Source organism: Telmatherina bonti (genome assembly GCF_933228915.1).
Source record: "Telmatherina bonti genome assembly, chromosome: 18".
Taxonomy (NCBI): Eukaryota; Metazoa; Chordata; class Actinopteri; order Atheriniformes; family Telmatherinidae; genus Telmatherina; species Telmatherina bonti.
In genome coordinates, this window is record NC_136616.1 from 10,921,219 (window position 1) to 10,940,258 (window position 19,040).

General features: G+C 42.8%; 2 protein-coding genes across 2 annotated transcripts in view; both read right to left on the reverse strand.

Annotated features, from left to right (window-relative positions):
* Nucleotides 1-627: 627 nt before the first annotated feature.
* Nucleotides 628-9,548, reverse strand: ankrd46b (ankyrin repeat domain 46b). Its single transcript, XM_079258168.1, has 4 exons — nt 9,457-9,548; nt 6,157-6,499; nt 4,978-5,136; nt 628-1,631 (listed from the first exon to the last, which is right to left on the reverse strand). Exons 2-4 carry the CDS (start codon nt 6,465-6,467, stop codon nt 1,415-1,417), a joined length of 687 nt encoding a protein of 228 aa, XP_079114294.1. The 5' UTR covers nt 6,468-6,499; nt 9,457-9,548; the 3' UTR covers nt 628-1,414.
* Nucleotides 9,549-10,899: 1,351 nt separating this feature from the next.
* Nucleotides 10,900-19,040, reverse strand: part of col4a6 (collagen, type IV, alpha 6) — a 182,317-nt gene continuing 174,176 nt past the window's right edge. Inside the window, exon 48 of the mRNA XM_079257522.1 lies at nt 10,900-13,446. Coding sequence (XP_079113648.1) covers nt 13,186-13,446 — 261 coding nt within the window. The 3' untranslated portion in view covers nt 10,900-13,185. The remainder of the gene's footprint in view (nt 13,447-19,040) is intronic.

The following is a 19,040-nucleotide window of genomic DNA, read 5'->3' on the forward strand; positions in this document are numbered from 1 at the left end:
CCGTTATCTGACGATGATGGAAACCAAGGTAGTCTGCAAACTGTGAGAATTGGTTGCTGGTGAATGGAGGTAAAGCCCTATCAGTGGTTACTGTTTTGTACTGGCAACTGAAGACTGGAACACTATTGTGTGGTCCTAGTGCTATCTGACAATCTTGGATCTCTTCTCCATTTCCTCTTATTTGGAAGTAAGAGTGTGTGTTAGGTGTAGAAAATGGCTTTCTGTAGTGCTTTTTAATCAAAATTATGCATCCATTTTTGTTATCAAAGCCAGATATAACAGTCTAATTCCATACTTAGTTGTCAACTGGGCTGCTAACCTGATTGGATCCCTCTCCAGTTCTGAGCCTTTTGCTCTAATACTTTCTAACTAAAAACAAAAGATGATCATTTCCTTTTGTTTGCTTTTTTTTTTGTTTATTCCATTATATAAAACCATAAAACTCATGACAATATAATCCCATTAAACCTGTGTTCTGCTTTACCAGACAATCTCAGGTTTTACTGTTGTGGATTCAGACCTGTAGTTTCTGTTCCATCTGTGTCCAGCAAAAATTTTTTTAACGTGCTTTTAGGTTGTATTCATAAATCTCGAGCTGAAACAAGAAGAGATGTCTGATGATTACAATCAGTCATGAGTTTATTAATCTTCAAGATTTCATTCAAATCTTTAATTTACATGGGAAAAAAAATCAAGAGAAACAATTTTAAACAAATAATATACAACAAAGTAGGAACCATTAGTGTGCAGCGTTAATCCTGCGGGTTAAACACACTGTGCTTGTGTCAGATTTAATACAATATGCGGTTTTAATGCAACACAGACAGGAAAGTCTTCATGAGCTGCTGGAAAACAAGAAACCTCTTTCAAAAGGCACACAGTCAAGGTGCTTCGCTACACAGTGATAACAAACAATCTGCGGCATAACATCAATGGATTACCTTTGAATTATGACAACAAAACAGCCTGTTAGATGCTATAACCATGAAAACTACAGTGTAGGTCCTGCAGACAGAAGGGATCAAAGAGAGGAAAATCAACATGACGATATTTGATAAATAACAGAAAATTAAAGGTACAAAATATTGGCAATGTACAGCTTGTAACAGAAACCAGTAAACATAAGGTGTCATACAAGAAAGTATCACTGTGTTGGATAAAAGAACATCATCCTCATTGCCGAAGAAGATACCTGGAGATGTTCCACAATACTGACCTCATTACCTCAACTTATCAAACCCGAAGCTTCAGTTAATTTTATTTAACAGTATCATGATGCTAAGACAAGATCTGGGCATAAAATAAATCCAGGTTTTTTTTTCTATACAAAACAAAGCAGAAAGCAGAACTTCACACGTTTTTTTTATTTTTTATTTTACAAACTTTTTTCTACCCATCAATGCCCTCCACCCTCTCAGTGCACCAGCTCCAGCTGGCTGGTGGAGAAAGGCAGGACACCGCTGACGTAGTAGGCGATGCCGAGGGAGAGCAAAGCAATGACCACAAGCAGCAGCAGGACCCTCCAGAAACCCAGGTCCTCCACAAACTCCTGCCAAGTGGTCCGGAAGCTAGACAGGACGCCCTCGCTGCTCTGAAGGTTGGGGTTGAGTAAGGAGTGGCTCTCCATTGCACTGAAACACACAGGAGTAATTAGTTGGCTTCACCAGTGAGGTTTTAATTAAATGCTTGACAGTCTTTTAAAGCTGTCGCCAGCTTTGAAATAGGATTTTAGGTCGTAAAATCTAAATAAAAAAGTTGAATGTTGAGTGACACTGGGGTTGATATGACCGAAATCTCATATCCCAACACAGCACATTTTATATCCTGATAACGACATACATCACAATAATTTTTTTTCTTTTTTGTAATTTCAGTCAATGAATGGTTTATAGAAGCCTGGATTTAACAGCATGGCATTTTGCCACAAATCCTCTGGCCGCTGCTGGTCTACAATGTGCCAACGACAACTGTCGAGCGATGAGAGGAAGGTCACCAGCTTCCTCTGGAAGTGGTTGGGCTTAACCCGAAGCTTTGCCTTGTACGGAAAGAACAACAAGCTTAAACTGCTCCTCAGTAGTCTGATGGAGGAGTTTATGGTTACCCAAGCAAGGGAGGTACTGCTGTACAGGGACTCTGATGACAACAAAGTCTCCTCTGAAGGCATTCAAGTGAGAACCAGCAGACAAGTGGAAGGCTCATGAGGCAGTCAAGCTGAGGCACTGCAGTGACACCGCAAGCTGGTGGGAACATTGGCATCCCGACAAGGAGGTCCGGGGAGCAGTCCAAGGTCTAAATACAATCAGTCTTAAGGAAGGAGAGGCGAAAGGTGATCCAAGAGAAGGTCCCAGCACGGGTGGAGGAAGCCCACTGCAGTAGGATAGTAGGTATGGCACATGGACCCGATGGGAAGAGGTAGTTGACCAGAGGATATACTGGACATAGCTATGGAGATCAGAGCCACTTGGATCAAGTTCCTCATTTAGTCGATAAATGATGTACTCTCAAGTCTGTCCAATCTCTTTCGCTGGGGCTTGTCTGAGTCTCCACTGTGCCTCCTCTGCCACAAACCTGGATTGCTGGAGCACATTCTGTGCTGTTGCCCGCGAGCACTTGGAGAAGGGCGTTGCTGCTGATGCCACGACCAAGTATTGAGGGTCATATCAGAGGTGATCACTGCAGGGATTTCTGCCAGCAAACACCAACACTTTACAAGGCAAGCCGTTGCCTTTGTTAGGCATGGGGAGAGGCCACAGCAGAACTGGCAGCTGAAGGTCGACTAAGGGAGACAGCTCAAGTTCCCAGAGAACATCACTGAGACCACACTCAGGCCAGACATAGTTCTGGTGTCTGAAACAACAAAGCAAGTGGTCCTACTGGAGCTGACTGCCCCCTGGCAAGACAGGATGGAAGAGGCCTTTGATAAAAAGATGGCCAAGTATGAAGAGCTGCAGGCAAATGCTATAGTATGATATGGAGGACCCGGTGTAACCCCATCGGGGTCACATGCAGAGGATTTGCCGGCCAGTCCCTCATTCGGGCCCTCAAGATATTAGGAATAAATGGGCAGCAGAAGAGGCAAGCCATCAAAAACATCACAAATGCAGCAGAGAAAGCTGCATACCTGATGAGATGACTGTGGATTAAGTGGGGGTGACCCATGGGTACAGGCTACTTCGACAAAAGCTAGGGCTTGATCAACCCCGGTTGGGTCACCTAGGCGAGGGTGTCTGTTGTGAGACCCAAAACATCTAATGAACCTGAAACACACCACTGATGATGTGTCTAAGTTGGGCCAAAAGTGTTTGCTATAACTAAAAAACAATATAAAACTGCAATGCGTTTGCACCACCTCACAAAACCCACTATTCTCAACCATGTAGATTGGAACCATATCTTTGCAGATGTGCTTGGCAATGGCAGCATTGATCTCTTTCCATCTGCAGGAACTATGGCTGTATGCTGTTCCAGGTGTAAAAGCCTGTTGCAGTGTTATGTCTGGAGTTTTTATGAGTGCTTTCTCCACCACTCGACGCTGCTTTTGCACCTTTTGTTCGTTGACTCTGTGTTCTTTGTCGGGATTCTTGTGCAGGTGATAAAATAAGTTTATATATATATATATTGTCACATTGCCCATCCCTAAGTCACACTGTAAAAGTTTCTGACCAAACAGCACCATTTTTCTACTCCCATATTCTGAAGACGGTATTGAGCGTCAGAATAGTCGACTCCAGATATTTAATCAGTTTCGGGCCGATGATCACATTTTTTGCAAAACACTGGGGTCGAGTCTTGCCCAGAAGTTTCACGATGGCCATTAAGTTTCACAGACTTCTCAGTTTTCTCCTCACACGTTTCTACGTCACAGAGTCAGTCTGCATCAGATGGAGACACAAACAAAACTAAAATAATACAACTCTGACTCATCTCCAAGCTTTCTGTTTGGATTAGTTAACTGGTGCTCCAGAGAAAGGATGGAAATTGACAGAATTGTGGAAATTGACAATAAAAATGCAAAAGTTGTAAAATGCAGAACATCATGGAATTTGCTCGTATGTGTTTTTCTTTTCCCCACTAAACTAAGAATTTTATAGCGAGTAAGAGGCGCAGGACGACAGTCAAACATGGGGAGTCAAGTCACACTTAAGTTGCTTTTGCAGGGTCTTGAGACCTAACTTAGACTTTGAGATTCATGAACACTTGTTGTATTTTCCATGAAACACTTCTATCTTCTATCTACTGTCTGTGCTGGGTGTTGTCACTTCCCCTGATGTAATACGGCGATAATATCATGTAAACAGCTGCATCCATACATGCAATCAATTGAAACAGCTGTTGCTGCAGCTCTAGCGTAACTTTGAGGTTTTAAAAACTCATGGAAGATGGAAAAACATGTGGCAATAAAATCCAGGATGCGGATCTACTACATCCAGCGTCTTCCACACACCTAAAGAGCTCAGTCACTGTAATATGAAACTAAAATGTTTGCTTCTACAATGGCAATCAGCTTAGAGCTACAGCAGAGTAACCAACAGCTTGTTACAACTTTAATATAAAATGAACGCCTATTCCATCAGATTGGTTCTACTAAATGTGTTCAGATGAGGAATGCGATGCTATTGACAGTGATGATATTGTGCATGTGTTTGTGTGCAACTGAGGTTTCCTTTACTGACAGAAAGCTGTCCGTATTGCACTTGTTGAGCCCTCAGTACGCCACTGCTTATTAAACCCACATAGAGGTAAGAAAAGGCAGAGAGCCCATGTTACAAACTCCGTCTGTGTTCAGCTGATGTTATTTATTGTTTTATTTAATGTTATCTTTCCATCACAACAAAAAACAATTGTATCACTGAATTTTTAGTTTTGTGCATTTGAAAAAACATCAGGATTACAACAACTCTGTAAAATAAAACATATTTACATGAACATGTGACAAGGCACGCCCGAGCGGTTTGTATTTCCTATTGTCCCGCTTACCTCTCACTATCAGCCATCTGCATGGTCTCCAGCTTGGAATGAGCTCCTCTGTTGAAGCCCTTCACCTCCTGCTCCTCCAGTCCCTCCAGAAGACGAATGGCGTCCTTGTTGACTCCACGCCTTTTTGCCAGAACCAGCGGAGTGGAGCCATTGTGGTTACTTTGAAGGAATGGAGAGAAAAAAAAAGACAAAGAAATGAAAATAAAAAATTACTTTTTTGTTTTTTTTATCTGATAATTTACAAGGCACGTTTATTTGTACAGCACCTTTCATGTTTAAGACAATTCAAAGTGCTTTACATGAAACATTAAAGACTTTACAAATGGTGAACAAATAGAGACTAGATTAGCCTCCGAGCTCGGCTCTTTCAGGACACATTCACATCAGCCTTTTAGACTCAAATCCGAGTCCTTTTGCTTTGTTTGGGGAAATGTGAATGTGCAAAACAAATTCTGAATCGGATCAAAGAAGTGGACTCGGCCAGCTTACAAACGAAGGTCTCGGCTTCTTTCAGCTCTGTTTTCGTACGTAAATAAAGTGTCTGTGAACCTCTTCTAAACATCAGGTCTACCACGCCTTCATCTCCGCTGCAGATCTGGTTACGGCACAAACTGCAGCACATTGTTCATACTGCTGGGAAGGTGGTTGGCTGCAGACTCCCATCTCTCCAGGACCGGTACGTCTCCACGGCCCGAAGGCGTGTAGGTTGCATCGCAGCTTACTCTTCTCACCCTGGACACAATCTGTTTCTCCCCTCAGGCAGGCGGCTACAGTCCATTCAGACCAGAACCTCCCGCCGTGGGTGGAGCTTCTTCCCCTCTGCTATCAGACTTATGAACACTCCCCAACTCTGTAAGACCAATCACCTCCTGTCATTTGCACTGACTATTTATGTGGTTTGTTCCACACCCTGCTGCTGCGAACATCAACACCAATGTTACAATGGCACACTACTGGCTGCTGTTAACTGTATATTTTGTTTATATAGGGAGAGTGCTCTCTATTTAAGTTGTTATTGCATGCCGTGTAGCTTTATCTTAAGTTTTATTATTTATTTACTTTCTGCAAACTTCTATGATTGATGCTGCACCATTACACCAGGAAAACTTCATCGTTTGTGATCCTCATGGACAATGGCAATAAAACTGTTCCTGAATCTGATTCTGAACACGTTCTTACCAGATATCGATCTTTAACCCGTTGGAAACCAGGAACTGTATCGTATCCACATGACCACAAAGATGCAGCGCTGTATTGCCTTGATAATCAGTTGCCAACAGATCAGCCCCAAACTTGTGTAGGAGGCGACATATGTCCACGTTTCCACGAGCAGCAGCTAGATGGAGGCCTGTGCGGCCTCGGTTGTCCCGGATGTTGGGGTCGCATCCTGTCTCCAGGAGCCTTTTAGCAAAGGGCAAGTCTCCATCGATGCAGGACTGCAGCAGAGGGACGCTGGTCTGCGACGAGTCGTTGATGAAGACATAGGACATGTCCGAGTGGGTATCAGAAAATTCCAGCGTACCTGCAGTAAAAACAAGGTAATCAAGGCAACATTAGAGATGAAAGTTGATGCATGGGGAACCTCTACTTATTGAAAATTCCCCCCTTACCCCAATGGTACGTTAAAACCACACAACACTAGTACAAACACAAGTGTGTCTGCGTGGTAACTTTTTAGAAGAAGTTGGTTGGGTCATTTGCTCAGATCCTGTTCCCTAAAGTATCTGAGCAACAAACAGTAAACAACATAAAAACCAGGAAGCTAGTGGCTTGCCTTGCAGCTACTGTAACGATGAGGGAGCATCTTCGGTGTAGGCATCCAGATATAACACGTCCTGAACATGCCTCAGGAAACAGCAGCAAAAAAGCAACTGTGTGAAAAGACCCACCAGACCTACCAGGCCTATTCTGATCAGATAAGAAGGGCTGCCAGGATTGGTTGACTAGTTATGATAACATCACTCTGCAAAGTAGAACTTGCAGGAGAACATGGTAGTATGACGGCGATTCACAAGCATCTTAAAAAGAAGCATGTTACGATTCAGTTTCTTATTACCAGGGACACGCCTTGTCTCCGTAAACTATTGGTTAGTTAGCTGCTATCATTAACGGCAAAAGTGAGCTGAAACTGAATTAATTTGATTTTGTTGCACCATTCAGTATGAGAAAATGTAGTTGTGTTTCATGCCGAAGACAATTAAAGTGAAGAAAAACTTACACAAGTAGTGTTTTTTAATAAGCCAGTATATATTTTATATAAATATATAGATATACACATATATAAAATACACACAGATATATACATATACATACACATACATACATACATATATACATACATACATATACATATATATATATATATATATATATATATATATATATATATATATATATATATATGTATGGAAATTTTATTCTTTATTATGTTTTCTGATATAATTGCCATTATATTGTTCATTATGGAAATTGTTAATATTAATACAGCAAAATAATTTCTTCCTACTATCCTTTGAAATTCTGCTTTTGCTGACAAAGAACAATATAATTTTAGGATTCATACAAAAAATAAAAACAAACAAACAAAAACAGTTCTCTCTATGCAAAAAAATGCAACTAATCAAAACAAACAAAAGAAGAATCCAAATATCACTAAAAAAAAAATTTCTACATTAATTGTAGCTCTCCATCCATGTTGTTCGTGAACCACATTAATAACAGGATAATATACAGATGAAGCATTTGTTTGTTTGTTTTTTCGTTTAAAAAAAAATGTTTTTTTTGTAACAATTTGTCCCCATATCATAGATTATCTCCCATCAAAAGCAACTTTCTGATCATGTAATTATAATCTTCCACATGGAGGAATTTATTTTTAGCTGGTTCCTGTATAAACACACCTGGTTCAGATCTGGTTCAGATTAATGAGTCACCTGTTCAGATCTGGTCCAGATTAACGGGTCACCTGGTTCAGATCTGGTTCAGATTAATGAGTCACCTGGTTCAGACTAATAAATCATTTGGTTCAGATCTGGTTCAGATTAATGAGTCACCTGGTTCAGATCTGGTTCAGATTAATGAGTCACCTGGTTCAGATTAATGAGTCACCTGGTTCAGACTAATAAATCATTTGGTTCAGATCTGGTTCAGATTAATGAGTCACCTGGTTCAGATCTGGTCCAGATTAATGAGTCACCTGGTTCAGATTAATGAGTCACCTGGTTCAGACTAATAAATCATTTGGTTCAGATCTGGTTCAGATTAATGAGTCACCTGGTTCAGATCTGGTCCAGATTAATGAGTCACCTGGTTCAGATTAATGAGTCACCTGTTCAGATCTGGTCCAGATTAACGGGTCACCTGGTTCAGATCTGGTTCAGATTAATGAGTCACCCGGTTCAGACTAATAAATCATTTGGTTCAGATTAATGAGTCACCTGGTTCAGATCTGGTTCAGATTAATGAGTCACCTGGTTCAGATCTGGTCCAGATTAACGGGTCACCTGGTTCAGATCTGGTTCAGATTAATGAGTCATCTGGTTCAGATCTGGTTCAGATTAATGAGTCATCTGGTTCAGATCTGGTCCAGATTAATGGGTCACCTGGTTCAGATCTGGTTCAGATTAATGGGTCATCTGATTCCGATTAATGAGTCATCTGGTTCAGATCTGGTTCAGATTAATGGGTCACCTGGTTCAGATCTGGTCCAGATTAATGGTCATGGACCGGGTTGAAGATCTGTTTAATTTTGATCTAACCATCATCAGACGTCGCTGACGTAGCGTTTTTAGACCATAGCCTGTATATAAGATTTAGACCCATTTATGCACTAAGCTACCATTCACGTTTACTAGTTAGTGGTTTTTAGTTTTAGTCATGGTTATTACATTTCACCTTTACATGTAAAAGCTAACATCTAAATAAAATGTTTACCATCTGTAATGGGTTTTTATCACAGCTACATTAGCTGATAGCACCGGGCTTTGCCTGCTTTCCACCAAGATCTTCCACCAAAATGTCTTATTTCCTGCCTTTCTCTACCAACAAGACAGTATACTCAGTTTATTTGTTTAAATTAACCTGGAGTGCAACATGTTGTTATTAGTATGATGCACATAAACTTATTAAATATATAGCTAATGTTACAACGTAGCTATTCTCTGTTAACTGTTTAGTGCATTACCTAACGGGAACGAATATATATACATTAAAAAAAAAAAGGTAGAATAATTGACACACCGTCATTTTTTTTTTTTTTTTTTTTTTTTTTTTTTTTACCACATCTTAACATTTATAAAGCTGAGAAAAGGACGCCAAGCAGATGTTGATAAATGACGACCAGCTAGCAAAGCTACAGCTAGCTGTTTGGCTAACGCTTTGCGCATCGCTTAAAAAACACCAACCAGCCCAGTTGTTGAGCAAAAACCTGCAGCACGAAGTATTCATATACCGACACAGTCTGGAGGTAGAGATACTGACCTGTTAATATGATCCAAAATTAAGAGAAAATTAGACACCTCGCTTCCCTTGGAGCTAATTTTGTTATGTGATGCTAATATCAGCTGTTTGAGATCTCCCTCTACTGTCTGCAGCATGTCGCTGTTAGCGGCAGGGCCGGATTAAAAGTGCACAGGCCCAGGGGCCCCCTTCCCCACCGCAACAAGGTGAAAATTGTGAACGACACACTGTGAAATGACATTTCGAACATCTCTCAGTCAGTGGTACCAATAGCAGTACATTAGACACTGTGGTGTAACTATCTGGCTTTTATGCACATTGTGTTTCATGTCCAAACTGCTGGTGTTTGCCCTACGTGAGCGTCACAGTGGGCCCCAATTTAATTCAATTCAGCTTTATTTATATAGCGTCAAATCACGGCAAAAACAAAAAGACAAAAAAAAAAAAAAAAAAAAAAACCAAACAAAAAAACAAAAACAAAATTTTATTTATTTCACTCTACTTGTGCAAAGTTTACATTTTTTCTCACAAAAAAGTGTTTTTTCTTAAGCCAGTGCATTTTTTCCTGACTTTTACAACAAACTGCAAATTGAATTAAAAGTTGTTAAATGAGAAATCATCTTAATTGTCTTTACTTTTAGAAGGCACATAACACTTCAAGATTTAACTTTAAGCTGAAATGCAAATGGTTTTGTAAAGCAGCTGCATGCTGGAACCATAAACTGCAATTTACATATGATCAGATTAGTCATATACAGAAAAACAACTGGTAACCAGTCAAACAATCGTTTGGCGAAACTGAAGAAAGTAAGATTTTAAACATATTATGCAAGACTATATACAACTTCTCAAAGAGTTATAGTATTTATACAGTGTTGTTTTTTGCTTGTCTTTAACCTGTTGTCCTACATATATATATATATATATATATATATATATATGTGTGTATATATATATATATATATATATATATATATATATATATATATATATATATATATATATATATATATAAGATCTATCTGACTAATTATTTATTCAGATGCAGACTGAATTAGTAGAAGGCAGCTAAGTTTCTTATGCAACAAAAATGTATAATCAGTCTCGCGTGTGCCTTTCCAAATCTCGGCTGTTTTTACCACAGGTGGATCCAGGCGGGTGTTGACTAAAAACCGGGTTAACCTAAGCTTAATGTGAGTGTCATGGTAATGCTGTAATTACACATGAACTCGATTTTCTGTTTTTTTTTTCCTGATTAATTTTGGAAACAAAAATAAAAAAAATGTGTAAAACTTCAAAGAAATAAAAACAAACTGTGAAATAAAGCTTGGAAAGAGTGGAAAGAGTGGATCGCATACATTCATCAGGAAAAATATCTTTTATACCTTCTGAATAAAAAAGGTTCTGCTCAAAACATCATTTAGTGTCTCTGTAACAAAAAACCCAACATTTCTGTCAGTTTTAAAACTTTATTCTGATTTGTGTGATCACAAAAAATACACATCCTAGTACAAACATTTTAGTATTTCTTTATTGCTGTTGTAGTTATGGATCCTCTTTGAGGAAAAATGCATCTCATTGTCATTCAGGCACTTACAAGATGATGCTGATTATATTTGGTTCTGAGAGAATATTTACGTTCAAACAGACAATATAAAACGTTCATGTCTGGTAAATCAACCATGGAAAGCGTCTGGAATATGCCTTCCATATAAACACATCCTAAAGGCTTTTTTTTCCTCATATTTAATGTACATATTATTTTCCCATCTCAGTAAATAAAACCAAAGCGTAGTACTGGGACTTAAGTAAAAATAATTACAGTCTACATTACAAAAACAACAAATACAGACGAGAGGAAAGAAATAAAAACTACGACATAAAGAAGTGAAATGTCAAGGCTACCAGCAGAGACGTGCTAGACATCATGGCCATAGTGGTTACAAGTCATGCAGTAGCTTTTTCTGTCCGATGATATCTGAACCAGTTTTATGGGTTTTTTAGATCATGTTAAATGTGACGTGTATCTGTGATGTAGTAAGTTCTGTTTGCAGGTACATCTTCCTTGTTCATTATGGTTGAAAACATTTAAAAGAGTAAAATAAACCATTTTTCTGTCTTGTTTGAGGAGAACAAAAAGACAAAATGACAACAAAAGTTACAACTAACAGGATTATGAATCGTTTGAGAAATAATGTAAGTTCTATGTACAGCAGTAATGAATCGTTCAGAGTGCGCTCGGTTTTCTCTGTGTGGAAAACGAAGAGTGAGTTAAAAATACTATTTTGGTCCCAGCATGATGACAGGCTGTGAGAGCGGAGGCCAGAGGTGGAGAGATACGGCCCTTCGCTTGATGCAGTCGCCCTTGTGCATGAGAGTCCACGTCAGTGCAGGATCAGACATACAACCATGGCAGAGACTCTGCTCGAGACATTTGTGGGAAAAGCATGAACTTCTTCTCTCTTTTTGTTCTTTGCAAGAAAATGAAGCAAATTCTCCATTTTCAGTCAGTCGCAGGAGTTTCAGACATAAAAACACCACACAAGCCGGGAGTTTTGCACGCTCACAGACAGATGATGCTGTGATGAGTGGAGTTTGCTCTGCATAATGCTGCAAAGTAGATTTTAGGCCTGATAAGCTGGAGTTTATCCCGGCAAGGTCACCAGTCCATCACAGGGTCACACAGAGAGACAAACTACCATTCACACACACACTCACTGCGAGGGAGAGTTTTAGAGTCACCAGTTGACCCAACATGCACGTGGACGGTGGGAGGACCCGCCACACATACGCAGGAAGAACATGCAAACCTAACTTTAACTTTAAAATTAAACAGAACTTTATTATTATTAACTTCATTTCCGTTCTCTCAGTATTTTACTCCAGATTTATGTTTTTATTTTCTTATAAAATCTCCAGTTTTATTTTGAACCAGCCTCTCCTTGTGCTTGTTCCTACATTTAGCTTTTACAGGAAATGTTCCACATATGAAACCTGATTTACATCCTGTACTTATTGATTTGATTCTAACTTTTTATATCAAGCACAATCAACAAAATGTTTATCTACTAAGAAGGTCCCGATGGAAACGATTAAGAATCGGCTATTTAGACAAAAATTTGGGAAACTGATTCTCATTCCAGCTAATTTAACGTCAACCAAAACAACACGTCATGCAAAACATGCAAACTCCCCAGCACATCTACAAACATGGCGCTGGCTGTCAGTGTGGCAAAAACTGCAACAAAACCCAGGGAAAGGGTCATTTCATGTCAGGGGTCGTTAGCCTCGTCTGCTAAACCGGTTAAGAGATGAATGTAAACTGTTCAGACCTTAAATGCCACCAATGACTGCAGTCTGAACCGAGTCACGTGTGTGTGTATGTGCAAAGCAGTACAGTGCTTTCCAATGGGGTGGCACTCTCTGAGGTAGCCAAGAACGATCCTCGCGACAAGAAAACAGACAGAATAAACACAAACAAACATTAGCACCATTGTCAGTGTGAATCTAGAGAAGAGCAACGACACCATAACCATTCTTCTGTTTCCTTCCTCCAGCTCGGTCCCGACAGGAAGCCGTCGGTTCCTGTGATGCTGCTCGACTCAGTCTGAAGTAACTGTTAAAGCAGGAGAGCGGCTCCTTTTCAGCCACATGTTCTGGTTCTCCAAAGTCAACTCCTTTCTTGTTCCTGAAGGTGGAAGTGCCTCAGCTCCTGATGTTTCCCTCCAGCCTTCCACGCTTCGTCTCCACCTACAAGAACTTGCTGCAGACCTGGCAGCGGCTGACTCTGAAGCGCTCCTGGCCTCCCTTCAGGGTCTCCGGATTCGGTGGAACCACAAACTGACTGTTGGAGTCGATGGTGGTTAGCCAGAAGCTGTACTTATTAGCGAAGTAGTGGCAGGTTCCCCTGGCGCCGTTGCACTCGATGAACGGAGTCGCACGGAAATCCTCCAAGCACGAGCCGGGGGACACCAACGACTGACCGCCGCCCTCAGCGCCGGCTGCCGTGTGCTGCGGCGGGAAAGAAAAGGGAATTACACTTCCTCACCTCACTCATGTTTTCTTTGTAATCAGAACTTCTCCAAATGTTTTATAACTTGCATCTCTGTACTTCAAAGTATAACAAGGACAAAGAATGGAAACGTGTCAGTCATTTTACACACCAGTCAGATTTCTCTAACCCCAAACCAGGAAAGGATAGACTGGGTGTAAGATTCTATGTCTCCACTCCCAAATGGAACCAGTCTGTGTAAGACCAGTGGCACCATCATTGCTGCTACTGTCTCCAGTCAGCTGACTGGCTAATTCAGGGTTCAGGCTTCCTGTACTGTTTGTCTTCATCTTCATGCCGCTTATCCGGGGGTCGGGTCACGGGGGCAGCAGCCTAAGCAGGGAAGCCCAGACTTCCCTTTCCCCAGCCACATTTGCCAACCCTCGTTTGTGAACAAGACCCCGAGATATTTAAATTCCTCCACTTGAGGCAGGACCTGACTCTCGACCCGGAGAGGGCAATCCACCCTATTCCGGCTGAGGACCATGGTCTCAGATTTGGAGGTGCTGATTCTCATCCCAGCCACTTCACACTCTGCCGCGAATCGCTCAAGTGAGAGCTGGAGATCACAACCAGATGATGCCAACAGGACCACGTCATCTGCAAAAAGCAGAGATCCAATCCTGAGCCCACCAAGCCGGATCCCTCAACACCTCGGCTGCACCTAGAAATTCTGTCCATATAAGTTATGAATAGAATCTGTGATAAAGGGCAGCCTTGGCGGAGTCCAACCCTCAACGGAAACGAATCCGACTTACTACCGGCAATGCGGACCAAGCTCTGACACCTGTCGTACAGGGACCGGACAGCTTGCACAAGGGGGTCTGGTACCCCATACTCCCGGAGTACCCCCTACAGCGACCAGGACGAAAACCACACTGCTCCTCCTTAATCCGAGATTCGACTATCCGGCGGACCCTCCTCTCCAGGACCCCTGAATAGACCTTCCCAGGGAGGCTGAGGAGTGTGATTCCCCTGTAATTGGAACACACCCTCTGGTCCCCCTTCTTAAAAAGGGGGACCACCACCCCAGTCTGCCAATCCAGTGGCACTGCCCCCGATGTCCACGCGATGCTGCAGAGGCGTGTCAGCCAGGACAGCCCCACAGCATCCAGAGCCTTAAGGAACTCCGGGCGGATCTCATCCACCCCCGGGGCCTTGCCACCAAGGAGCTTTTGGATCACCTCAGCGACTTCAGCCCCAAAGATAGGAGAGTCCACCCCTGAGTCCACCAGCTCTGCTCCCTCATGGGAAGACATGTTGGTAGGATTGAGGAGGTCTTCGAAGTATTCCTCCCACTGACCCACAACGTCCCGAGTTGAGGTCAGCAGCTCCCCACCTCCACTTTACACAGTGTTGACGGAGCACTGCTTCCCCCTCCTGAGCTGCTGGATGGTGGACCAGAATCGCCTCGAAGCCGTCCGGAAGTCTTTCTCCATGGCCTCGCCAAACTCCTCCCATGCCCGAGTTTTTGCCTCGGCAATAGCCGAAGCCGCATGCCGCTTAGCCCGTCGGTACCCATAAGCTGCCTCCAGAGTCCCACAGGCCAAGAAGGCCCGATATGACTCCTTCTTCCACTTGACGGCATCCCTCACTGCTGGTGTCCACCAACGAGTCCTGGAATTACCGCCACGACAGGCACCAACGACCTTACAGCCACAGCTCCGGCTGGCCACCTCAGCAATAGAGGCACGGAACACAGCCCATTCGGACTCAATGTCCCCTGCCTCACTCGGGACATGTTTGAAGCTCGGCTGAAGGTGGGAGTTGAAGCTCGCTCTGACAGGGGACTCAGCCAGACGTTCCCAGCAGACCCTCATGACACGTTTGGGCCTGCCAGCTCTGACCGGCTTCCTCCCCCACCATCTGAGCCAACTCACCACCAGGTGGTGATCAGTTGACAGCTCCGCCCCCCTCTTCACCCGAGTGTCCAAGGCATGTGGCCGCAGGTCCGACGATACGACTACAAAATCGATCATCAAACTACGGCCCAGGGAATCCTGATGCCAGGTGTACATATGGACACTCTTGTGTTGGAACATGGTGTTCGTTATGGACAATCCATGATGAGCACAGAAGTCCAATAACAAAACACCATTTGGGTTCAGAGGGGGGGGACCATGCCTCCCAATCACTCCCCTCCAGGTCTCACTGTCATTACCCATGTGGGCATTGAAGTCCCCCAGCAGAACAATGGAGTCCCCAGAAGGAGCACCCTCCAGCACTCCCTCCAAGGACTCTCGAGGGTACTGGTTCCAGAGCCCAAGCCATGCGTTGAGGTGAGTCCAACTATATCTAGCCGGAACCGCTCAACCTCGGGCACAAGCTCAGGCTCCTACCCCACCAGAGAGGTGACATTTCACGTCCCTAGAGCCAGCTTCTGCAGCCGGGGATCGGACTGCCAGGGTCCCCGCCCCTTGCTGCCACCCAGCTCACATTGCACCCGACCCCTATGGCTCCTCCCGCAGATGGTGAGTCCACGGAAGGTGGGGCCCATGTAACCCTTTCGGGCTGAGCCCGACCGGGCCCCATGGGTAAAGGCCCGGCCACCAGACGCTTGCTCTCGTACCCCACCTCCAGGCCTGGCTCCAGAGGGGGGTCCCGGTAACCCGCGTCTGGGTAAGGGAACATTTCTGCCCGGGTTTGTGTTCACCATAGGGGCTCTGTGAGCCGTACTTGGTCTGGTCCCTCCCCTAGACACCTGTTTGCCATGGGTGACCCTACCAGGGGCATAAAGCCCCAGACAACATAGCTGCTAGGATCTTTATGCTTTTTGTTATAAGAAGAAATAATCAGTTGCAAATGACAAATATTTTGTGGAAAATGACAACGCTTGATATACAAACTAAAGTTAAGACTCTTTCCTAGCTGCAAAAGAAGTTGCCAGTATTTGACATATGTCATTACTGGATAGTCTAACCCAGGGATCCCGGACCCTGGTCCTGGAGGACGGGTGTCCTGTGGGTGTTTCTGCTGGAACACACCCGACTCAGACTCAGACAAGCTCTGCATACGTCTGACAAAAACACGTTGATTAGAATCAGGTGCGATGGGAGGCTTGGAAAAGCTGCAGGAGAGACCAGGATTGGGGATCGCTGGTCTAACCAACTGCAGCTGGTGGGAATGACATCATCCTTGTCTGGGAAAATGTCTTCATCTGAACATATCTCACATCTGTTCCTGGTCTTCATGCAGGGAAATGAATGCTGGGTCTGACATGATTTTCTGTTCTGCTTTTGTTTAGGTCCTTTAAAATGTATTAATTTATTGCTTTATTTGCTTTATCATTTAAAATCCTCTTAAATATGAGCATAAAACGGTGATGCTGTTCATATACAGTCCTGATCAAAATCTTAAGACCACTTGAAAAATTGCTAGAATGTACCTTTTGCATATTTGGATCTCAATGAGATTTTAAGTAGAGCTACAATATGCAAAAGGAAGAAGGGGGAATGTGACAAAAAGCTCTTTGAAAAAGTAATTTATTGAAACAGCAATTAAACTGAAATAGGCTGTTTATCAGCTGATCAAAAGTTTAAGACCACAGGCTATAAAAGCCAGAATCTGCTAAAAATTCTCATTTTCTTTTGGGCTTTCACACAGTCATGCCTTCCTGATGGCTAAAGCTAAGAAGCTTTCTCTTCTTGAACGTGGTCGGATCATCGAGCTACTTAAGCAAGGTCTCTCGTGCCATTGCTGCTGAGCTTGGATGCAGTAAGACAGTCATTCTAAAAAAATTTCAAGATCCGGAGCATCATGGAACAAAAAACACAAGTGGTAGACCCAATAGTCTCCGTGGGGACACAGGACAGTCCTCGTCCCAAGTTAAGGCCCTTACTGGTGCCGACTGCAGCGCAATAACCATCAGACGGCATCTGCGGGAAAAGGGTTTAAAAAACGAATTCAAAGTCCTCCTTCAAACTCCTTCAACGCCACAAAACTTCCTGTTTTCACTTCGCCAGGGAGCATCCAACATGGGACATTGAAAAGTGCAAAAAGTTTTATCCTCTGATCAGAAAAAAAATCATTTAACTTTGACGTTCCAGATGGCTTCCAACGTTACTGGCATGACAAGGAGATCCCACCTGAGATGTTTTCTACCCGGCACAGTGGAGGGGGTCCATCATGATCTGGGGTGCTTTTTCATTCAGTGGAACACTGGAGCTTCAGGTGGTGCAGGGTCGTCAGACGGCGGCTGGTTATGTGCAGATGTTGCAGCGGACATCCCTCATGACTAAGGGCCTTGTCTGTGTGGTAACAGCTGGGTTTTCCAACAGGACAATGCTGCAGTTCACAATGCTCGCTTGATGAAGGACTTCTTTAGAGAGAACATCATCACTCTTTTGGACCATCCTGCATGTTCCCCTGTTTGAATCCCATAGAGAACATTTGGGGATGGACGGCAAGGGAAGTTTATAAAAATGATCATCAGTTCCAGACAGTTGATGCCCTTCGTGAAGCCATCTCCACCACTTGGAGTAATGTTCCCACTAGCTTCCTGAAAACACTCACATCAAGCAAGCTCAAACAAATTTTTGAAGTAATTAACAAGAGCGGTGGAGCTACTCGTTACTGAGTCCAACTGAGAAACATTTTTGTTCTGGTTTAGAGAGTTTTTTGTTATTTTTTGAGCGATGGTCTTAAACTTTTGATCAGCTGATAAACAGCCTATTTCAGTTTAACTGTTGTTTTCAATAAATTACTTTTTCAAAGTGGTTTTTGTCACATTCCCCCTTCTTCCTTTTGCATATTGTAGCTCTACTTAAAACTCATTGAGATCCAAATATGCAAAAGGTATTTTCTAGCAGTTTTTCAAGTGGTCTAAGATTTTGATCAGGACTGTATATGTGTTTTATACAGTTCTATTTGTTTTAATTCGCTGTTTACTAAACTCTTCATGTGTTTTATTGTCTGGGAATGTGCCTGGAGGAGAGTGAGGGTCCAGATTCGTTCATTCTGTGCTTCTGTTTAATGTCAATATCTTTATAAACTTTAATAAAGACTTTAAACTTTATAAAGCACTTTAAAACTACCACACATGAACAAAGTGCTGCGCGCACACACACACACACACACACACACACACACACACACATCACACAAATAAAAACATCAGACATAAGAACAGCTAAAAAGCAACACACTAAAATCAATGAAGACAAATAAGATCAGATTTTAAAAAAAGGTCTTTGCAGATGAAAACGTGTTTTTTCGTTCGCTGCGTCCGACATTTCTTCTTCTCTCCGTCCGCCGGACAGTCTGGCGGGTTTTAGCACAACCAGAACTCTTTGCTCTTTGGACCAAGAAGCCTGTTTTTGATGCAGACCGGAGTTCGCTGCACCAGAGAGCGAGCACGTTCACACTGATCTAAACAGACCGGACGATCCAGGCGTGTGTGTGTGTGTGTGTATACCCTCCCATGTGATGACATGCTGAACAACGTAGCAGGTGTATCGTAATGATAATGACAAGGAACGTGTGAGTATCACTGCGACGCCACAGAACCCACACACACACACACACACACAGGGGTTAAAGCGGACCTAACAGTGTC